Here is a 22476-nt window from a genome sequence, read left to right as displayed (position 1 = left end):
CTGTCCGTCCTGGGAGAGGGATCCCTCACATGTGGCTCTCTCTGAGGTTTCTACATATTTTTACCCTGTTAAAAGGGTTTTTTGTAGTTTTTCCTTACTCTTGCTGAGGGTTAAGGACAGAGGATGTCACACCCTGTTAAAGCCCTATGAGATGAATTGTAATTTGTGAATATGGGCTATACAAATAAAATTTGATTGATTGATTGAGGTAGAGAAAAACCGGTACTATGTTAAGAGTGTGGGCAACGCTTTGAAGTTCCTCTGTGTCAATGAGTTGAGTCTACGTGGAACAACGGAACACAGGCGTGATGCTGCTGGTCATGATGATGATGATATTGCTTCTGGGCTTTTTCTTAAGTTAATGGAATATACCCTTGAGAGAGATGAAAAACTAGCCAGCATCGCCAAGGGTATCCCAAGGAATGCATCATATACATCAAATCACATGCAAAATGAAATTATTGACACACTGGCAAACATGGTGCTCGGAGAGATAAAAAAAAATATGAAAAGGCTGATGCTGTGGGTTTTTGCCTCAAGAGTGATGGGAAAAGGGACAGGTGTAATGTCGAAAACCTGTCAGTTATGATTAGGTTTGTCAGTGCTTCCCTACCCGAGGAGCATCTCATTGGGTTGCTTGACCTCGACCAACTAGATGCACAGTACATAACCTCTGAGATCCTGAAGTGCCTCTCTGATGCTGGTTACAGTGCTGACAACATTCTGAGCCAGTGTTATGACGGAGCTTCAGTGATGAGTGGGGTGAGAGGTGGTGTTCAAGCTCTGCTCCAACAGAAGCTGGGAAAGTATATACCCTACATTCACTGCTACAACCACCAACTGCACCTGGTAGTTGTGCATGCCATGCAAAGCGAACAATGTACTAAAAGATTTTTTATCTGTCTTCTTCCTTGTACAACTTTTTTCAGCACCACTACATCACTAGAAAATATGATGCTCCTAATCTTAGGTGGCTAATTCAAATCCGATGGACTAGCCACTATGAGGTGACATGTTGCATTACTGAGAATGAAGATCAAATAATCACTGTTCTGTCTGAGGTGGCAACGGATGATGATGCTGCAGTGGATCTGTGCACTGAAGCATCAGGCCTGCTCTGCCAGATTAAGAGGCAGCACTTCTTTAAAATTGTCAAGTTTCTGCTGCAAGTGCTTGGTCTACCGAAACCAGCAAATGCCATACTACTGTCTCAGTCTGTGGATATGTGCAGAGCCTCAAACGAGGTTGGTACAGCACTGGATTCTTTGAGGGCCATGAGGGATCACAGCGATGAGTGGGGAGAGGGAGATCACACAGGAGCTGGGGATGACATTCCAGCAAAGAGAAGGAGAACAATGAATAGGCACCTCAGTGACAGTGTTGTAATTACAACAGTGGGCCACACAGACGCAGATGACAGTGTTCCCCCCCATAAGACACTTAAAAGACCTCTACTAAACATTCTGGACCGGGCAATTACCGAGTTGGAGACAAGATTCTGCCAGAAGAATTTGGAGCTGATGAAGGCCACGTCCAGCCTTGTGCCTACATCTGGCACATTCCTCCATGGAGCTCTGTTGCATCCTTTGGTTGAGCTGGCTGGCACTGATGCAGGATGTCTGAATAATGAAATCCTGGTGGCAAAGCCCATGTTGCTTAAGGAATGCCCCAATGAACCAGATCTGTCTACAGTGTGCAAAACCCTACAGCACTACAAGGCAGCATTTCCCTTGTTGTACAAGTTATACATTACAGCACTGATCATTGGGGTTTCTTCAGCTGCATGTGAGAGCTCTTTCTCCACACTGTCCTGTGTCTTAACACCCTTTCGCAGAACTATGCTGCATCACAGAAAGAGGAATCTGGTTATCTTGGCCCATGAAAAGTCAATTACATACAAGCTGGACATGGACGAATTTGTGAGGGAGTTTGCCAAGGGAAACAGGAGGCTGACGTTGACCTAGAGACCTAGGAGAACTTAACTAAAATTAGTGGCCAGCAAAAATGCTGTAGTTAGCCAACGTTGTTTGTTTTTTCTAGGCTAATAGCCTTTGTTTTATTTCTTTAATTTTTATTTAAAAAACTAAACAAAAACATCCTCCTAAGGGTGTTATAAAAATAAAAAAATACAAAAAAATACAAAAACATCCTCCTGAGGGTATTATAAAAATAAAAAAATACAAAAAAAATACAAAAAAAATACAAAGACATCCTCCTGAGGGATTGCCACCTTATCGCGGTCAGGAGGTTTGAGTGCCTCAGTGACCCTAACAGCTATACCAACAGAAGCTAGTCTTCATAGGGACACCCAAGTTGGGCAGGTCTTAGGGTAGAGGCCTGACAAAGTGCAGTCAGTTTAGGTTAAGGGTAGGACATACAACTAACTACCCAAGTTCATATATGGTTAGTCTAACAACAATAACTACAATGAAATAAGTGTGCCAAGCATTTGAGACCACAGTACTTTACAAGGCACTTGTTCAGTGTACCCGCATCCTAGTGAGTGAATTTGTCGATTAGACATGGTAAAAGGTGCTGGAGCACAATGCCCCCTCAAGATTTGTGGCTGCCCCCTCATACATGCCTGTCAAGACCCGGCCCTGATCTCTAATAGTAATTATGTCTTAAATAAATAATATAAATTGTGCGCATCTTCTGTATTTACAAGACTAGAAAAGTGCTATATAAATGCAAACCATTTACCATTTAAAGTAGATGTCCAGGTGTTCCTGATAATAATAACAACAACAACAACATCAAAAATAAGAATAAGAATATCTGATAAGTACTATGGTTGAAGAAGAGAAATTCTTGCAATAGAATATAAACGTGTACTTTTTAAATAAGAAGAGTGGTACGCGCACGGACCGCCCCGCCGTGGCCCGAACACCCTTCACTGTGGTGTGGCGTTGCCCCTGGTGACGCGTCTCTATCTATTTTAGACCCACCCATGCCTCCCGTTCTCACCCTGTGATTGGCTGTTGGGAGGAACGCCTTGCCTCCGATTCGCCCAGGCGGCTGTCAGCTAGTTAGCTTGGTATATTTAGCTGATTGTATTATCGGATCAGATTGAACCTGTAGTCCAACGTTATAGAGTTAAGTACATATAGTTTACGCTGTTTTCAGGCAAACAACAGTTGCAGCGTAGTTAGCTAACTGGTGAAGCTAACACCAGTAGCAGCTCTGTTTTTCTAGCACATCCTGGGTTTTCTGAAAGGAGCCAACACAGACGAATTTCGAAATGTCTTCCGACGAAGACAGGGCCAAGGAAATTTTGAAGGGCTTCAAACTGTATCCTTTCTGCTGCTTTGTTGGTGATATCCTGCGAAGGTCAGACTCACAGCTTAATGGGCGTCTTGTTTAATTCTAGATAACGTCTTCTCACATTGGAACGGCTGTTGTGCAGGGACGCTAGCTGCTGCTTTAGCTAACTTGCTTGTCTCCCCGCGTATTTGAGAACGTCGGCTACATGGCTCATATTGGTTCTTATGTGATGTGACTAAGTGATAACGTTCCTGTGTTGACAGAGCTAGCTAGCTGACATGAGAGGGGCGGCCTGGTAGCTGGAAGAAGTGGCATCTGTCTGTGGCTCACTTGCTGGCTAACTACGGACGGTTGCTAAATATCCTATGAAGTGTCGGGGCACGGGACTGTGGTGGTTGTTAGATTCAGGATGTGTGTTGTGCCATGGACACCTTCACCTGTATTAGTTTGATACCAACAGTGAGTGAGGTCACACTGAGTGTTGCTGCTTATATAAGAAAGGTCCCAGGTGTGAATGAAAGCTGTGATGTTGTGGTGGTACAGTAAGCATCCCAGAGCACTAGGTCACCAGAACACCCTGGCCCTTGTGTTTACAGTGATCTGATCCTCGCCTCTTGTACTGCTCTTTATTCAGGTTGAAGCTACCTATAGAATAAAAAATATAGTAAATCAATAAAATAGAATAGAGGCTTAAGCCACTTTCATTCTTAGGGTCAGCCCTTCTTTCAGCATCAGTAAAAACCTCATTAGTAGTGACTGTGCTGTACCTCTTTGTAAACTCACAGAAATAGGGGAAATTCAAAGCTAAAATGCGAAATTGACTGCTAAGCTTCCTAAAAGGACAACCAATTTCATTACAACAAATTCGATCAGTAGTCTGAAGTGCCAAGGTCCCAGAACCTGGAGAGCAGTTGTAACACACATTTGCCCTTATTATACTTTCTGTGCGGTAACATGTGTCCATCTGTGCATGTTCGAAATTTATGAACATGCAGACCACATGTGGCAACAAGCACATGTGAACGCATCTGTTCATTGAGTCAGCTAAAGGTAGTCAGTGCCTGTGTCCGCTTTGGATTGTAATCAGGCCCTTAAAGCTGATTCACCTGATCTGAACATTTAAGCAGGAGGATACAGACGTGATCTATTGATAGTTCGAAGCACTAATCACGCCTAAAAATATAGTTTTATACCAGTTAAATTCTGAGTTCACCTCAACCTCGTTGTAATTCAGGAGTCCTGTGACTGATACTCGCATATGTAAATGTAACCTGAGGCCAGTAGTTCTAAGATTCGAGTTGGCTACTCAAAAATGTGTTTTGTCATAGTTTTTTCTTGTTGTTCATTAGAAGTTTACATCAAACGTGTTTCACAGTTTCATTTTCCCATAGTGACTTCAATTTCCACATTATTAATTTGCCATTAATCTGTAAACCATGTATAAAAGCAAACTGGAGCTATATATATATATAGAATGAGATGGTCTTGGTGGAGCCAACATGGCAAGTCGATGCTTATCATATTACTGCCTGAACTTCACTTGACCACGTAGGACTGAATACTTATCCCCAGTAATACCTTCTAGAACAAGCAGTAGAGCGCTGCAGTTTTGTAGTCGCAACACACCAGGAAAACATGAGTGTATAACTTGTGTAGGTGAAACAAAAAACCTTTCATTTGATTTATTGGTGTGAAATTTGGCCCCCTCTCTTATCCCAATCAATACAAAAGGTGAATGTATGAATGTTTGTGTGTGTTTCCTGGTAAGGACAACCCTCTGGCTGTAGTGTGGTAATGCCTAAATCCATGATCTAGTGGGGCAGGGATTTACTACCTTCTGTCCATAGAGCCTTATTAAAGCCAACACAGAAGCTAGCTTTTCTAGACTGTTAAGGTACAACATTAACCTCGGAAATACTAATAAATAAAAGTGTGAATCTGGACCTTTCTACAACCTAAAGCAAAAGGGAGCTGTCTCACTTTGTTGGGGAGTGTGTGTCAAGAGTAGCACATGGAGAGCATTTCAAACAAAAGCCCTTGCTACTAGGCTACTGACATATTCTCTGTAGCTACTAGGCTACTGATAAATATTCTCAGTCAAAGTTTGGCTGAATTTATCATCATTCTTAGACAGATAGAAGAAAAAAGTATTGAGGTGTACACACCCCTCCAAACAAAATGAAAAATGAAAAATACCCACCCAGGGCTCCTTTGCTACCACAAATTCAATGCAACTGTGAAAAAAATTGTTGACCAGTATCTTTTGTCTGGAATTTCTACAATGTTTTCTTATCAATAGCATGCTTAGTCATCTTAAGTATGACCATTTTTCATTATTTTTTTTTTAAACAAAATGACAATGGAAATAATGCTACATCAAGCTATAGAGTGTGAACAAGTGCCTTCCCAGGTGCTTGCTCCAAGAAGCAGGTTCACTAGGGACCTCTATAACTTATTTGTGTAAAGCATTCACTGGGTCTGTGTTTTTTTCATATATACAATAATTAATTTAATTATACATTTGCCCAAAACATTTACCAGTCTGAATTGTTTTTCCTCATTTATTAGCTTTAAATTAAATACATAACATAATTTACAAAAAAGAAATGTGTTGTCTTAAAATAGTGTCTAATATAAAATGACAGTTGTTAGACTTCTACTTAAGGATAACTAATGTTACTGGTCGACTGGTCAGCTAACTGAGTAATGAACAGACTGGGGAGTAATGAGTTATTTATGAATCATTTATCAAGTGCAAACACCAAACATTTCATATCACTTCTGAAACAGTGTGGTCATTTGCATATAGATAGTTTTATTACTTGAAAAAGTGTTTTTGTTAAGACAGGGTGGCTGTGGCTGAGGGGTAGAGTGGTCGTCCTCCAACCTGAAGGACGGCAGTTCGATCCCCAGTCTAAACCATCTGCGTGCAGAAGTGTCCTTGGGCAAAATGCTGATATAGAATAACAAAGTGCTGCCACTGTATGAATGTGTGTGTGAATGGGTGAATGCAAAACTGTACTGTAAAGAGCTATGAGTGGTCATCAAGACTAGAAAAGCGCTATATAAGTACAAAACCATTGACCATTTACATTGTAGTTTAACATGAGCAGCAGTTTAGTAATACTAAAGGTATGAATTGAATCTTAAAGCAAGACTGAAAACGTAAATACAAACAATCTGGTATCATGATACAGCACAAGTGAACCAAGACACCTAAATCTGATGCCACTGCAGGTACAGCCTGTGGAACACTTTACTAATGTAACAGTTTTTTTTTATTTCCCAATTCAAATTTCAACACAAGTAAATCACAAAATTCTCCTTATTTTCTTTAACTCTTAGCAAGTTTTGAATATTACACATTACACCTATTTTATCCATCAGTCATGAACAAGTGATCAAGACTACAATAACAGTTTTGATTGGCAAATGATGGATAGCAATAAAATATCCCATGGTTAAAAAATCAGGGTATGTACTGAACTGAGGATTTGAGAATGGTCACTCTTCAAACTTTAATGATTCTAAGTATATGACACACATACTGACCAACCCCTGCAGTTCATTAATATTCGATCAAGATTCCCCCAATTTTACACTCTCATAGATATCATTCCCCTTAATGTGTCTGATTCTTTTCCCGCCATCAAGATATCTGCATTATTCTCTGCGCGAAAGGTTTTTTAAGGTTCTTGGATCTGACCCCTGATCTGGAACCATTTTCATGTGAATCTGTTCTGTTGTTTTTGTAGAATCTTGCTTACAAATAAACAAGTAAATGAACAGTGGTGAAATATAACTTTCATGGCAAAGGAAATGGTGAAGACCTGTAAAAGTGAAAATATGGAAACAATGTTTGTTGGTGATCAGACTGGTTTGTGTTCATCTTCTCCCCAGCCTTCTTTTTTACTCTGCCAAGGAGCTTATGTCTTCACCTGTGTCTGTTCTTGGTTGGTTTTGACGTTCAGGATTTACACAAAAACTACTAAATGTGACCTCTGACTAAGCTTATCACTTTCTTTTCACTATTTTTAATGACAAATAAATAATAGGTTATCAAACAGCTTCCTTTTTTCTTGTATATTTCTACCATGAGAACAAAAAATCCTTTACCACCTCATGATTTCATTATAGTGAAGGTTGGGAAACCATATGAATAATGGAGGAGTGTATAGATGCTCGCTGAGTTTATGGACCAAGTCTTGCTTAGTTGTTGAAGTATGAATAGACTGAATTGAGATGTTGTATCAGTCGTGTAGATGTGTTGTCTGCTGTTGGGTTGATTGAAGGTCGTGGTGAGGAGTAGTTTGAGCTATTAAAGCATCTTTAAAAATAAATGCAGACTAAACACTGACAGCAGCTTTTCACTGGGGGCTCATTTGTGTGTGTGTGTGTGTGTGTGTGTGTGTGCGCTGACACCCTGGTGGTTTACGCACACACTTGCCACCGCCTGCAGATAGCCCTGGGGAAACAATAGTATCATGTATGATGTGGTTGCAGCTCCAGTGCTGAAATTATATTCCTTTTGTTTGTGAGTGTGTGATCTGGGGGTTTACACCATCAGTGTGTGTGTTTTCTAGCTGAACAGGCTGCCCACTTGTTAGGCCACTGTCTCGTCATAGTCTTTACTGAAATAACGTGTGCTTTATTTTACTATGTTTAGAAACTACAGTGAAACCTGGTAAAAGAGCATCAATGAGAATGACTTTATAGCCAGGCCTGGATTATTGTTGAAGATGTGGTGGATTATGAGTTTGATGTGGGAGATTGGATTTACTTATACTTGAGAGGATTAGACAAACCGAGAAATTGAATTTAGCACACTTTACTGAAGAGCCAGTGGAAGAGGTAGGGGTTGTTGGAAATGGTGGAGGTCTGTGACCTTTACAGGTCTCTGAAGGCCAGTACAACCCCAATAAACATGGACTGAATTGTCTTGCAGGTAATATCAGATGAGTAGTATACAATATGAATATTTTCAAATTGGTCATCAAATTATGATTGCATAAAACGTTGCTTTAATTAGAAATTTAAATTAATGTGGAGATAATAGAACAGTGATTTGAATAAAAGAAAAATCAACTGATTAATGGACCTGAAAGAAATCTGTGAGGAGTATTTTGAGATTCTGTTTCACAAGTCAGATTAATTTTGAAAACAAACAACTACACACAAAGAAAAAATGCAGGAAAATGAAAAACACATCTTTACCCAATGAATAACCTGCATAAGCGGCTGTGGCTGAGGGTAAAGTGGTCGTCCTCCAACCTGAAGGTCGGCAGTTCGATCCCCAGTCTTCCCCCTTGGACAAGATGCTGAACCTTGTATTCTCCCTCATAAAACACAGTGCTGCTAATAGATGCAATGTATGAATGTGTGTGTGAATGGGTGAATGTAAAACTGTACTGTAAACAGCTTTGAGACATCAATACTAGAAAAGCGCTATATAAATACCAAACTATTTACCATTTACCATAACAAACTTAGGTTAGGAAACTGGTCGTCCTTACATTGGCAATAATGCGCCTTCTCAGTAATATGTGCAGGAGAAAGGGTGTAGTTTACTCTGTCAGTAATGTGAATGCAGCTCACATGTGAAACAGTATTTTTGCTGCCATGGAAGGTGAGAGACGTGGTGCTGTAGAAGCTGTGTGAGACGGCTGTGGTGGGATGAAGGGCTTCACAGATGGTACGGAGTTGACTGTGTGTGTGTGACACTAAGTAGTGTCTGAGTGTGACAGGGCGTTGAGGGGAGAATCTTCTAAAACAGAAGGATGATGATGGCATGCTTCAATGGATTGATGCTATTGCTGGGCTGTTGAGCCTGCACACAGGTATTGTTCTGTATTTGAAAGAAACAAACCAGCAACATATTAGTCATTTCTGCTCCCTTTTCTTATGTATAAACATTGACACCCTTTCCATTATGCTTAAATCTTTTCGTTCTTATCAATGTTGGAAATTTTTTAATTTTGCATTTCTGTCCGTCGTGAGACAAGGGTCCCTCACATGTGACTCTCTCTGAAGGTTCTATGGTTTTTCCCCCTGTTAAAAGTTTTTTTTTTTTTTACTCACTCCTGTCGAGGGTCAGGACAGAGTGTGTGTGTGTGTGTTAGCAGTTGGTAAATAATGCATGAGCTGTAATGCACAGTGGAGCCACTGTGTGCTCACAGGCTGTGAATGATGGTTGTATTGTGTTGGTAGCGTTAGTGGAGGTCAAGAACAGCTGACCAGCTGACAGCCTGATGGGACAGCTAACAGCCAGCTAAACAAAGCCTTCTTCAGCTTCCTCATTTCCACACCTCAATGTTGGGCTTCAAGCAATTCTAGTCAAATACTAGTGGTTGATAATAGTGGTTTTCTTTTAATCTTAAAGTACAACACCATTAGGACAAGTGTAGAATTAAAATAATAAAGCAGCAAAATCAGTTTCCCAGGGTTTTTTAAAACACAGGATCCATTTTCTGAAGCAGTTCAAGGGACTTGAACTTTTTTGGTGATGTTTTTAACAGTTGTTATGTTTGAGAGGTGTTCCCCTCTCTTATTACGGTGGCCCTGAGAGCTCAACGAACAGCAACTTAAGAAAACACATGCAAGTTGACAAAACACAAGCAAAGTAAGAAAACATCTTCATCAATTTCACAACACAACACATTACAGAAAAAATAGAGAAACGCGCTGCAAATAGAGGAGAAACCACAAGGGAAGAGTTTTCTCAGGAGAGCTAAAAGTGATGGACACTGCTGCCACAGGAGACACAAAAACGTCCAATACACCATACAAATTTGGTTCCACACAGGGTTCGGAGCTGAATAAGGCTCTTCAGCCCCTCTGCAGTGTCTGTACAGGGAACTGTAGCCACTCAATTGCATGTAAAATTGAGTCCCACTGAGACACGGATTTGTGATTGGGGATATGATCGCTGTTGAATGCTAGTCTGTACATTTTTTTTGTGTTTTTAAAACTTGAGGTTAGTCATTAAAGTCATTCAAGTTGTTGTAGTCATCAGGCTGTGTAGTATGGTAATGCAATACTTCTCTCATGGTAAATGGTCTGTATTTATATAGCGCTTTTCTAGTCTCGATGACCACTCAAAGTGCTTTACAGGAGAGGTTTTTTTGCCTTTCACTAATTCACACACACATTCTACAGTGCATCTAGTGGCAGCCTTTTTTTTCCTATGCATTATAGTGCAGCAAAGACGATTGACTCCTGCTTTGGAAATTGTAGATGACAAAAATGCAATATGTAAAATGTTACAGAATCACTTGTATAGTGATTAGTGATGCAGTTTCTATAAATGGGGAGAATATTGGTATGTTATTGGTGAGTGACTATTAGACTTAATCTCCATCCTCTTCCTGTTAACCTGAACAAAGGTTCTATCCACTCTGAGGTGATCCATAGTCCACCACAGCCTTGTTGTCTTAAGCCTGAAACATGCTTCTGCGACTGCATCTGCGTCTTTTCACGCCGCTGTGGCGCAAGACTCCTTTTCATTCATGCTTCCCCAACCGTTGCGCGTCTCACAAAGCAATTCCGCGCCAGAACACTAGGCGGAGTAATGCTTTTTGCCGAAGACGACCTGAGAGACGCCTTCTTTGTGGGTGTGGCAATCGTTGTTGACTGTTTATTTACTTTCTACCAGTCGTGTTCTCCATTACAAACACACGGTGAACCATGGCAGAGAGTGTATTCACGATTCCAACCGAACAACAATTGATTGAGATGGAGCTGCTGGACATTGAAGAGCAACTTCTTATAATTAGTCATCATGAAAAGCGACTGGAGAGGAGACAGAGGCGTAGGTGGTCTGTACAGAGGCGTAGGTTAAATGTACTCGGACATCGACGGGTTATAAAGGACTCATATTTTCGGACCTCTTCCGACAGGAGTTCTTCGCGGTTGTCCATTCTTCTTTTTTAAATCTTCCGTTGTTTCTGCCTGTATTATGGGGCATGAAACCGGAAATGCAGCTCCAGAAGGGATGTAGAGCAGACCAATCACAGCCTTGCGGGCTGAGTGAGCTTGCGGAGCTTTGCCGTAAATTTTAGAAAAGGTGGTCGACACCCGTCAGCACGTAAGGAGGGATACATAAGCACGTAAGGGACCCGGAAGGGCTCTTGCGCTTACGGGCCCGTGAAAACGCAGAAGCATGTTTCAGGCTTTAGGGACCCGGAGGGGCTCTTGCGCTTACGGGCCCGTGAAAACGCAGAAGCATGTTTCAGGCTTTAGTGTCAAAGGTGTTAAAGATTGTTGAGACTGTGTTGAGGCTAGATCAGCCTGCCATTCCCTCTGGTGTTTATGGATATTTCAGTTCACTTTGTACATTCTTTAGTTGTTGTCACTTAACCTTTTCCTGACAGAAACTGGATGAATCTCAGAGATGCAGAAACAGGCAAAGTGCTGTGGCAGGGGACTGAAGACCTCTCTGTACCAGGAGTGGAACATGAAGGTACATTCACAAACTTGGCATAACAATGCACTGCATGTATGATCACAAATCAGGTTAAAGGATTTTTAAACTTTTATTTTCACTATTCTAGCCCTTTTAACTCCACCAAGGAGTTTATGTTTTCAACCATGACTTGTGCCATATCCCTTCCTGTGTGGAGGGATCTGGCATGGGTGAGTGAAGAACCCATAAAGTGTTTGGTGCAGATTTGGTGAATGAGACTGATCCCAAAATGTTTTGGTTAATTTCCCTCACATTACGAGATCGGTTATTTTCTGATATTTTCAATAGTTTCACAGTGATAGCATTCATTCCTGAGGTTTGCTTATCAGTTACATTAGAAAGAGCTGTGGTTGTGACAAACAGCTTTACAGCGCAGTGAACACGGAAGCCATATGAGCCACATTGGTATACCTGAATCCAGTGTACTGCAGTTTGTTAGAAATTAAAATAAACCAGAATTTTATCACCCCGTCACCTTTTATCCACATTTGTTAATGTCACGCAGAAGGATTCAAGGTTTATTTGTCACATACAAAAACATATATATATATATGTTATATAATATATATAAAATATATATATTCATATATATATATATATATGAATCTCTTTTCTACACTTTTTTTCACATTTTCAGCACAGTTAATACAAATTTCCCATTCTCTCTCTAGCTCGTGTCCCAAAGAAGATCCTGAAGTGTAAAGCAGTGTCCAGAGAACTGAACTTTTCCTCCTCTGAGAAATTGGAGAAGTTCAGGCTGGAGCAGAAAGTCTTCTTCAAAGGGCAGTGTCTAGAAGGTAATTTCCAAAAAGCTGTCTTGCAGGGACAAGAACCTGGAGGAATCTAAACACATCATTGAAAGCAGACAAAGCAGGCATTTATTCTGTCAAAATCCAAACTATCTTTTGGCAGTTTTAATGGTGGACAACAATGTCACAATGATTCTCGGCAGAGGAATTTATCTGTTTCAACATCCCTGATTCATATAATTAGACATGTTCATTCATCAACACTGTTGCACGTCTAAGTGTGTGTAGCACTTGGACGTGCACCTGCCGATTTTGGAACCCTTCACAAGAAGTTTCCATATAAACTCATTTATTTAATTTAAGGCAGAAATATTCCACCACCGCCCAGGATTTTGTTGGTCAGTCATCACACATTCACAATGCACTGTCAAGATAACAAGGCTCCAACATTTTATCTGCTCAGCAGACCCATGGATGCTAGGTTGGGTATATTCTGGACAAGAAAATAATTACTGCACTGCACCGCACTGAAATTCAAGTGACGCTTAGCTTGTGCTTGGCACAGGGTGTACGTTAGGACTGGTAGTGTCAGCTCAGCTGCAGAGCTGCCCCCCTCACACTTTTTTCCTGTAAATTACTCATGGTTCGCATAAATACTCTGTTTTAGTCTTTGTTCATCATCTAGGATGTACAAACATCAGACAGTTTGAGTCTTGGTCAGTGATCAGATAAGGCAGCACAGAGCATCTCTTTGTCACACAGAGCTGTCACCTGGCCACCAGAGCAGGGAGGATCAGAGCAGACAACAAAAATTAGTCTTTCTGTCCGGTGTTCTGCTGTCCTGCATTTCCATCACCTTTCTCTTCTTCAGTCACTGCTAATGACATTTATACTGTGAGGCATCTAAAAACTACTCCAAATACAGTGAGTTAATCTTGGCTTCTCTTATCTAACATATCCCCTCATCTACTTTAAAGGGAAAGTTGTCTGTTCCACTGAAATAATGTTAAGAAAACCTGGATAGCGATGAATGGCTATTGAGTTTGTCAATACTGTTAAATATACACTAAACTGGTACTGATTGAGAGCTGTGTTTTTATGAATCAATTTTGGCTGAAACATGGGTTGTTGTGTTTTTAAGATATTTTATATTTGGTACCCTTAAATGTCACAAGATTCATCCCTCAGTTATTTTCTAAATCCCGTCCTCCTGGTAATATTTCAGAGCTGCCCTGTGCAGAGCGAAGCATCAACTGTAGTCACCTCAGTAGGCAGCTCAGTTAGCTGTGTATCTTATGTTGTCAGTGTTGTCACTCCTGTGTTGTGTGTGTGTTTTGAAGTGTTGTCCCAGGGGCGCTGCAGTACAGAGGTGAGGCTACAGAGAGTCCCAGGGGACAACACAATCCTCACCTACACAACATGTTTATGTCACTGGTTTCTACAGGAGGAAACGTATTTGCTCCATTGCAGTCCAGTAACCCGCGTGGCTAACAGGTTGTTGAGTGAACAAACTGACATGCAGGCAGAAGAAACAGGAAAAAACACACTGGTAGCAGGACCACACGGAAAACACAAGCAGGAATATGAGCAGATGATCTGACAATGGTGTGGTTTATCTGGTGGATGAGCTGATGGTGGAAATGGATTCAGAAAAGTAAAGGAAGGAAGTTTTACATTTATACAGAGGGATCAATACACAGAAAATGAATATAGTAATGTAAAGCAACAAAAACAAAACTAAGATGTTTAAATAATAAAACAACATGGGAGAAATGTCCATTCTTAGAAATAAGCCAAATAAATAATGATTAACTGAAAATAATTCAATTGAGTAAATTATGTTTAAACTTATAGAGTTTCCTTGCATGGGCACTTAAACCTCTTTTAAACATTTAAATAAATGTTTGGGTGCCTTTTCACAATGGAGGGGATATATAGGGAACCAACATTTATATATATATGTATTTTGTTATAATGTTATAATGTGAACTATATGTTGAATATGCTTGTAAACTAACATGAGGATTTATATCAGTTTTGGACTATGTCAGAAGAGTAAAAAAAGGATGCTCTGTTATTTCTAAATGTATAATGGTCTAGTAGTTTAAATGTTGTTGCTGCAATGAATTGCGGGAAGGGATTATCTTTCCTTATTTAAAATATGTATCAATATATCCTATGCTATAGGAGAGAGGAAAGGAAACACTGAAGCTTCTTTCCTCAGCATTTAGAGAATTGGATCAGTGCTTATCATGGCTGACACTTAGATTCTTCTGGGTCATTTCACTTAATTAGGAACCTGCAGTCGTGGAGACAGGCCAAGGAGAGCTGAGGAAGTGGATGGTTACAGATGGCTCTGTGTTATGGTTGTGGATGTGTGTGAACAATATAGGTGGAGCTGTTTTCCAAGTGTAATAAAAAAAGGCCAAACTTATTTCCAGAAGCTCCATATCTAACTGGGCCTCATAATCAGGCTCCTCTGACATGTAATAATGCACACCCACCAAACACACACACATGTGGGCTGGGCAGAGGCCTCATCAGTCCTCTTTCATCTCCCAGAAGCACAACAGCACCTGCACCTTCCTTGCTGTACCTCTAGTCTACCTGGAGCATCAACCCCTTATTGAAAAATAGAGAAGAGCACAACAAAGCCAGGAATGGCTTTGTCTGCAAGACCAAGGAGATGATCGTGGACTTCAGGAAGCTGCAGAGGGGGGTCACAGTCCGATACACATCGATGGAGCTGTAGTGGAGAGAGTCTCCGAGTTCAAGTTCCTCGGTGTGTTCATCACATGAGCTTACCTGGTCCAAACAAGCGGACTCTGTGGTAAAAACTGCACAAAAGCGCCTATACTTCCTGAGGAGACTCAAGAAGTTTGGCATGGCTGCAAAAACTTTAACAAACTTTTACAGGTGCACTATTTAGAGCAGGGGTCTCAAACTCAAATTACCCGGGGGCCACTGGAGGCAGTATCTGGGTGAGGCTGGGCCGCATCACGTATTCCACAAAAAAAAATTTGCTAAAAAAATCCAAACTTCTCAAATGTCCTTATTAACAGTTATTTAACTTCAATGGGTTCTTCTGAACATGAATAGAATATTGAAGAACATGAACGGTTCTTCTGAACATGCTTTCTCTTGCCTACTTTTTGCTGCCAGATCCGGTACCTCTCGTATCGAAAATAAAGTTTTTAAAGAAATAATTAAAATAAAATATAACAATATAATGTAATCACTAGAAAATTACGGAGCCCCTGTTGACATCAGTGGATAAATTACTAATTTGTGGCCATGCAATAACAAGATAATCTAATAAATTATATATAAAGCTTTCTTAACAACAGCATCACATTTCATAAAATAATAACGAATGCAGACTTCTAAGATGAACCAAAATAATTCATGTACAGTCTGTGGCTCGGTGCGTAAATGTCACCACAGCCACAGATTTAAATTGAGGGAATTTAAATCATTAAAATTCATCCACACATATCAGGTGTAAATAATAATGTAAAACAGCCCAGACTGTAAAGTGTAGATATTAGCTCAATGACGTGTTATAAACTGCTGCTGTTTAGAAAAATCCGTCTGCGTAAAGAAGCTCCCAAAACCTCACAGCGCAGCGTGTGCGTAAAGGAGCCGTGGTGTCCCTTGAATTTGCCTTCATTCCTCATTTGACAAAGTGTGTGTGTGTGTGTGTGTGTGTGTGTGTGTGTGTGTGTGTGTGTGTGTGTGTGTGTGTGTGTGTGTGTGTGTGTGTGTGTGTGTGTGTGTGTGTGTGTGTGTGTGTGTGTGTGTGTGTGTGTGTGTGTGTGTGTGTGTGTGTGTGTGTGTGTGTGTGTGTTCCGTTCGTTTCCTCCGCTGGACACAGAAGTCGCCTTTGCTCAAGATGCCACTTTATTAATCACTGACACAAAGACTGATACCGTCACTGCAGTATAGCCTAAATAAGTGGCATGTGTGTGCTGTTTTAAGCGTCGTTTTATGTGCGTTCCGGGACCTGTGCTCGTCGTACCTGCGCTGTCACATGTACTTAGCGTTCCGGCACCTTGTCATTTACAAATGAAGCACTGGATAGATCATGACCTGCGCGAAAGAGGGCGGAAAACTATGAATTTCACCCTCCTGCTCTTCCGGCTCTCTCGCACTCACTCTCACGCACACACACGACCCCGCCCCCCATGTCACTCACATGCATGCTGCATTCACTGGACAGGCACACAGTAGGAAACCAGAACATCATAACATTGTCCCACACAGAAGCTAACAGCGGGGTCGCTACAATATAAAACTCGCGGGCCGCACTAACATTAAACTTTCATATTAAGGTGGGGGCCACAAAATATCGTCCCGAGGGCCGCAATTGGCCCACGGGCCGCGAGTTTGAGACCCCTGATTTAGAGCATCCTCTCAGGCTGCACTACTGACTGGTATGGTAGCTGCTCCGCTGCTGACCGCAAGGCCCTGCAGAGGGTTGTGAAGACAGCGGAGCTCATTATCGGCTGCCATCTCCCTTCCGTGGAAGGCATGTACAACACAAGATGCCTGAGAAAAGCACGGAAGATCATTAAGGACCACAGCCACCCAGGCTGTGGACTTCCCACACTGCGGCCGTCTGGCAGACGTTTCCGGAGCACTACCAGACTCAAACAGCTTCTTCCCCCAGGCCGTAAGGCTTCTGAACAATCAACACTGACCCTCTGAACAGTCACCATGTACATTCTCCCCCCCCCACTCATTCAAATACACTTATTTCACATATATTCATATTATTTGATTTAATATTCCCCACTCCTTCACCCTGTAAACTGCTGCTTCATTTGACTATGTTATGTTATACATATATTCATATTATTTAATTTAATATTCCCCACTCCTTCACCCTGTTAACTGCTGCTTCATTTGACTATGTTATGTTACGTTGTTATGTTATACTGTATGTTGTATGTTATATAGTATTTTATTTTTCTATTTTGTAAAGTCGTCTACTGCGTAGATGTTGCCTGCCATGTCACAAGAATTTCACTGCTCCGCTGACGCTGTCATTGGTGCATGTGACAATAAAAAAACTTTGAACTTTGAACTTTTGATAATAACAATGATGATGATGTATGTTGTGAAGATGGCACTGAAATCTCTTCTCTTCTTTTGTCTTTGTCCAGAATGGTTCTTTGAGTTTGGCTTTGTTATCCCCAACTCCACCAACACATGGCAGTCTCTGATAGAAGCAGCTCCAGAGTCCCAGATGATGCCGGCCAATGTTTTAACGTGAGTCTCCTCTAAGATGTGTTAATTTTTTCTGCATTTTATGTTTCCATACTGCTGACACATTCAGTATATGGGTGAGGGTTTGGAGTCAGATTGTCACAGATATTCATCTCAGTCATAGCAGCAACATTCATAGAATCACTTCCTTATCAGCAAATTGTCTTCAAAGTAAAAGCACAAAGTTCATTTTAATGTTTCAATGCTTTATATCAAGCTGAACAGGGCAGCTTTTATTTTGAAAAGTTGTGAACTGAAGATTGTTTTGGCTGCTGAACAGAACTCTGAAATAGCTGACATGCAATCTATAGAAAATTAACATCAGTTAAGTAAATCATTCAAACTTATACATAAACCACACACCTCTAACTTCACTCAGTACCATAGACTATTTATTTAAAGCTCTGCACACAATATCCAGGACACCAACAATAACGAAGTGTTTTGTAGAACTGTTTGAGGAGTATTCACAAGGAATAATTCTGAGGTAGCTCTGGAGCATGACCACCGGCCAGTTTGACCCAGAAATGAGGTTGGTTTGTTTCGAACATGTCAATCAAATTCAATCAAATTTTATTTGTATAGCCCATATTCACAAATTACAATTCATCTCATAGGGCTTTAACAGGGTGTGACATCCTCTTTCCTTAACCCTCAGCAAGAGTAAGGAAAAACTACAAAAAACCCTTTTAACAGGGTAAAAATATGGAGAAACCTCAGAGAGAGCCACATGTGAGGGATCCCTCTCCCAGGACGGACCATGGCCATGTCTGGTCATGGGACTTCTCTTTCCTTAGTAACGTCATCATGTTATCAGTTCACTTCAGCAATTTGCTGTTTACAGAGAAATATACTGTTATAGCTGAAGAACGTAAGTTTATGTGTCTGTGTTCCAGTGGTAATGTGATCATCGAGACTAAGTTCTATGATGACGACCTCCATGTCAGCACCTCCAGGGTACGACTTTTCTACGTCTGACCACTGACCCACCTACCTTCCAAAATGCTGACGTCCTGCCAAGGTCTATACATTTCCGAGGTTACCCAACATTTGCACCAGTAAACCGATCCTTGCTGAATTTGGATCAGCACATTTGGGTGAAACCCAGCTGTGGTCCCACGGTCAGTGCAGTGAGCTTTGTGTTATTTTCATGTTTTGCGTTTACCTGAAAACTTCTTAGACCTTGGGCGGAGAGGGAAGAGGAGGAGAGAAGACTCAGTTGTTCCCCTTGCTCCAAAATTATCTCTCTCTTCACCCCCTCCTCCTCAGACTGTTCCACTGTAAATACATCACCACTGATTTCAAATCAGCAGGGAAGCTACTCTGAAATGACACAGTTGTGTGTGTGTTTGTGTTTTTTTTTTTCTATTCTACCCTTCCTCTCCAAGGTTGCATTTACTCAGGAACAGAACATTAGACTTGTAACCTTCTGTGATCTGATCTTATTTCTGTCTGAACATGGAAATACTGCTCGCCATTGTGTCATCCATTTAAACAGGAGCTGCATACTCGAGGGACGATGAAGCTCAGTGTCTCACCTGAGCCCAACAAGTCTTCATCATAGAACCCCAGACATAATTTCCTCTAGCTGTGTCCCAGTCCAGAGGCTTCCTCCTGTGACCCTTTCATTTCCTGACAGAGAATATAATCATGGGTAAAAATAAGGCTTTTCCGTCTTAAAAGCCCAGTGGAATGTGATTTCATTTGTTAACATTTACATGAGAAAAAAAGAGATATTGCGGTCAGTTTATCAACTTGTCAAGTCAGAAAATGATTCTGTTACCAGAGCAACGGAAATTATGTGGATGTATTTGGCCATAATTGCTTTGTCAGCCATCACCTCAACTTGATAAGAACTGTTTGAATGCACTGTTAAGGGCGGTCTCTGTGAGGCCAAGTACCGAAACTGCGAATGTAGCTTTATTCTGAAGGGCACAAATTTAAGGCAGCCTCTGAAGTCGGACACAGCTTCTACAACTAAACCTGTTCTTTGTTCTGTACACACCAAACAGTGCAGAACAGTGGTTTTCAGTGTAGAGTAATGGAGGCCCAAGCACCTGTTCTTATTCCTGTCCAGCACAAGGAGCCACTGGCTTAACTGGACTGCTTCTAGTCTGTACTGTACCATGGTTTGAACTGAGAACCTGCACATTGTCACAATGACACAAAGTATTCATCAACACAAGGGGTTTCTCTGAGAACATCTATGTGCTGGTTGTTTTACTTTCTTGCTTCCTTAAATTGTTTAACTTTCCACTAAAATCATCATCAGGTGTTGACAGAGTCGTAATGAGTCGCATCCTTTGTTCTCAGTAGTTCACCTGTTTTATAGTTTAATCTGAGCTTGACCCTGAGGTTAACAGCTGCTTATGGTGTTTAACACAGCTCTGCTCCGTACATCATGGTAAGGTTTGAACTTCGAGGTTCCTGTCCACTTCACTGCATTCATGTCATTGTTTGTTTTTACTTTAGCTGCTAACTAAGATTTGTAAAATAGATTTGTTTTAATATGACAGGGGTAGTGAATTAAAGTCATCCAATGTTGTAATAACGTGTGTGGTCTTTATTGCATTTCTTTCAAATAAGGTAACATGCTCCTCATTTGAAAGCATGTGTTGCCGCCTTCTTAACACTTAAAATTGTAATATAATATAATATAATATTTAATTAGTGAAGCAGCTAGTATGTCTATGACACTGGTTAAGTGAAATTTCCACCTTCAGGAACTGAAATGCAGTTGCAGTGTGTGTAAACATGAATTATCTTTAGGTTCAGCTGAATTTTGAAGGCTTATCTGTACAGATGATGACTGACATCTGTTGACATGTATCAGGGTAACATTGTTAATCACCTTTTTTGTCATGCCTTTGACAACAGCTCAAGTCTGCATCCCATAGTCACTCTGCTCCAGCTTTCCCATATATGTTTAACCATTTTCTTTATAAGATAGCATTATTTTTCTATCCATTATGAGCAGCCTTTACTTTTTAATCCATGATGATGGGAATGGTGATGGGAATATTGAGCATATTCAGCATATACAGAACATAACAGCATATACAGTATGTGACTGCTGTAGTTAGTTTCTTTTACACATTAAGATTTGAACTAAGAAAACAGAAACGGCCACAGTGATGTAAATATTTCTACTCAACATTGTAATAAATTTTAATTAGTTTCAGCTCAGCTAGCCCCTAACACCTACACATGTTAATGTATCAGTAATGATATGATGCAATGATGAATAAAGATTGATGCAAAGTATAATTTTCCAAATTAACATAAATATAGAAATGATATGTTTTTTCTTATCTCATTAATTTATACCAAATATATCTAATACCCACTTTATGCTGATCACCTACTGTATAAAGAAGTGAGAAATGTATATGAAATGTGTTTAGAACTGGACGTCAGTACAGTCTTTGACCTTATGTTGGACTTCAGCCATGTTGTTAAAAGTAAACATATATCAGCCTAAATGAAAGCAATAGTATCTGCTACTGTTTTGTGTCTCCCACTGATTACCTTAATGCTATACAATATAAAGTAAATATAAGAATAATGTGTCCATTCATCAATCAATTTCTCGAACAAACAATGTGAGGCCTGTTCAAGTGATGCAGGAGGATCACATGGTGTTTGACCTATTTTCTAATTTCACCAGACTAAAATCTCAAATGTGAACAGTTCTTAAAATAATATAATAGACATTCAGAAATTAACAGAAGAAAAAGACCTGGACTGAGTCTGTGCATCCGCCGCTCTGCTGGTGCTCTGGCGTGATTCTCAAGACTGCAGCTGAACTGATCTGTACTCTCAGCCATCAACTTCACTGATGAGCTTCTGTTCCTGCCTTTTGGACAGGTGGCACCACCTGCAAGAGTGCAAGACGAGCAAAAGTTGACATACTGATCAACAAAACATCACATTAAAGATTTTAATTTAGAAACAAATACAATGTATGATTCGGTAGCAATCTTCTAGCTCTACTTAGATAGAAATACATGAATATGTAAGTGGTTCATTAGACAATGACCAATGACCCTTAATGTTCTCTGTACACAAAATGCTTGTCACGGACCTTTTTGGTGTATTAGGTTTGTGGAGTTATGTCAAGCAGAGCATTTGACGACCTTGGCTCAATTGTCTGAGTTTCTATAATCATGATTGCATAGGTATCCGGACACTGATCAAAACCCAGTAAGTGAAGTGGTGTCTTTTTCCAAGCTTCGTCGGACCCTGGACCTGACCTATAACCTGCAGGTAACATGAACTGTAGCTCATGCAAGCATTTAGGACACTGACATACAATCAATAGAATAACTTGACCAGAGTATACTTATAAATGTATTTAGCAAGAATTGAACAGTGTAAATGAGGACAGATGGGGAGAGCGTGGCCTAGGGGATAGAGCGGGTGTTCTGCAACAAGAAGGTTGCCGGTTCGAATCCCACTCATACCCATCTGCATGCCTATGTCCTTGGCAAGATACCGAGCCCCTAAAATGGCCCCTCATAAATGCTGAGCGTTCTAAAAATGTTAGTCGCTTTGGACAAAAGCGTCAGCTAAATGACATGTAAAGTATGCATACTGAAATTACTAATAATGGTGTTTACTATATTAAGATGACATTTTTTTTTCTCTTAAGTTAAAAAAACAGACATGGCTTGTTTCAGACATTTACACTTGCCCACAGAATCCCCTCAGACTATACTCTGGATAAAGTTATTC

At 40.6% G+C, this 22476-nt stretch overlaps 1 protein-coding gene across 1 annotated transcript; it reads left to right on the top strand.

Annotated features, from left to right (window-relative positions):
• Positions 1–3029: 3029 nt before the first annotated feature.
• On the top strand, positions 3030–21071 carry pde6d (phosphodiesterase 6D, cGMP-specific, rod, delta). Its single transcript, XM_062395957.1, has 5 exons — positions 3030–3291; positions 11634–11722; positions 12397–12522; positions 17640–17745; positions 18639–21071. The coding sequence occupies exons 1-5, from the start codon at positions 3242–3244 to the stop codon at positions 18718–18720; spliced, it is 453 nt and encodes a 150-aa protein (XP_062251941.1). The 5' UTR covers positions 3030–3241; the 3' UTR covers positions 18721–21071.
• Positions 21072–22476: the final 1405 nt, after the last annotated feature.

Source organism: Platichthys flesus, chromosome 9 (assembly GCF_949316205.1).
Source record: "Platichthys flesus chromosome 9, fPlaFle2.1, whole genome shotgun sequence".
Taxonomy (NCBI): domain Eukaryota; kingdom Metazoa; phylum Chordata; class Actinopteri; order Pleuronectiformes; family Pleuronectidae; genus Platichthys; species Platichthys flesus.
The sequence above is the reverse complement of the archived record's forward strand: the minus strand, read 5'-3'. Positions and strand labels throughout refer to the sequence as shown.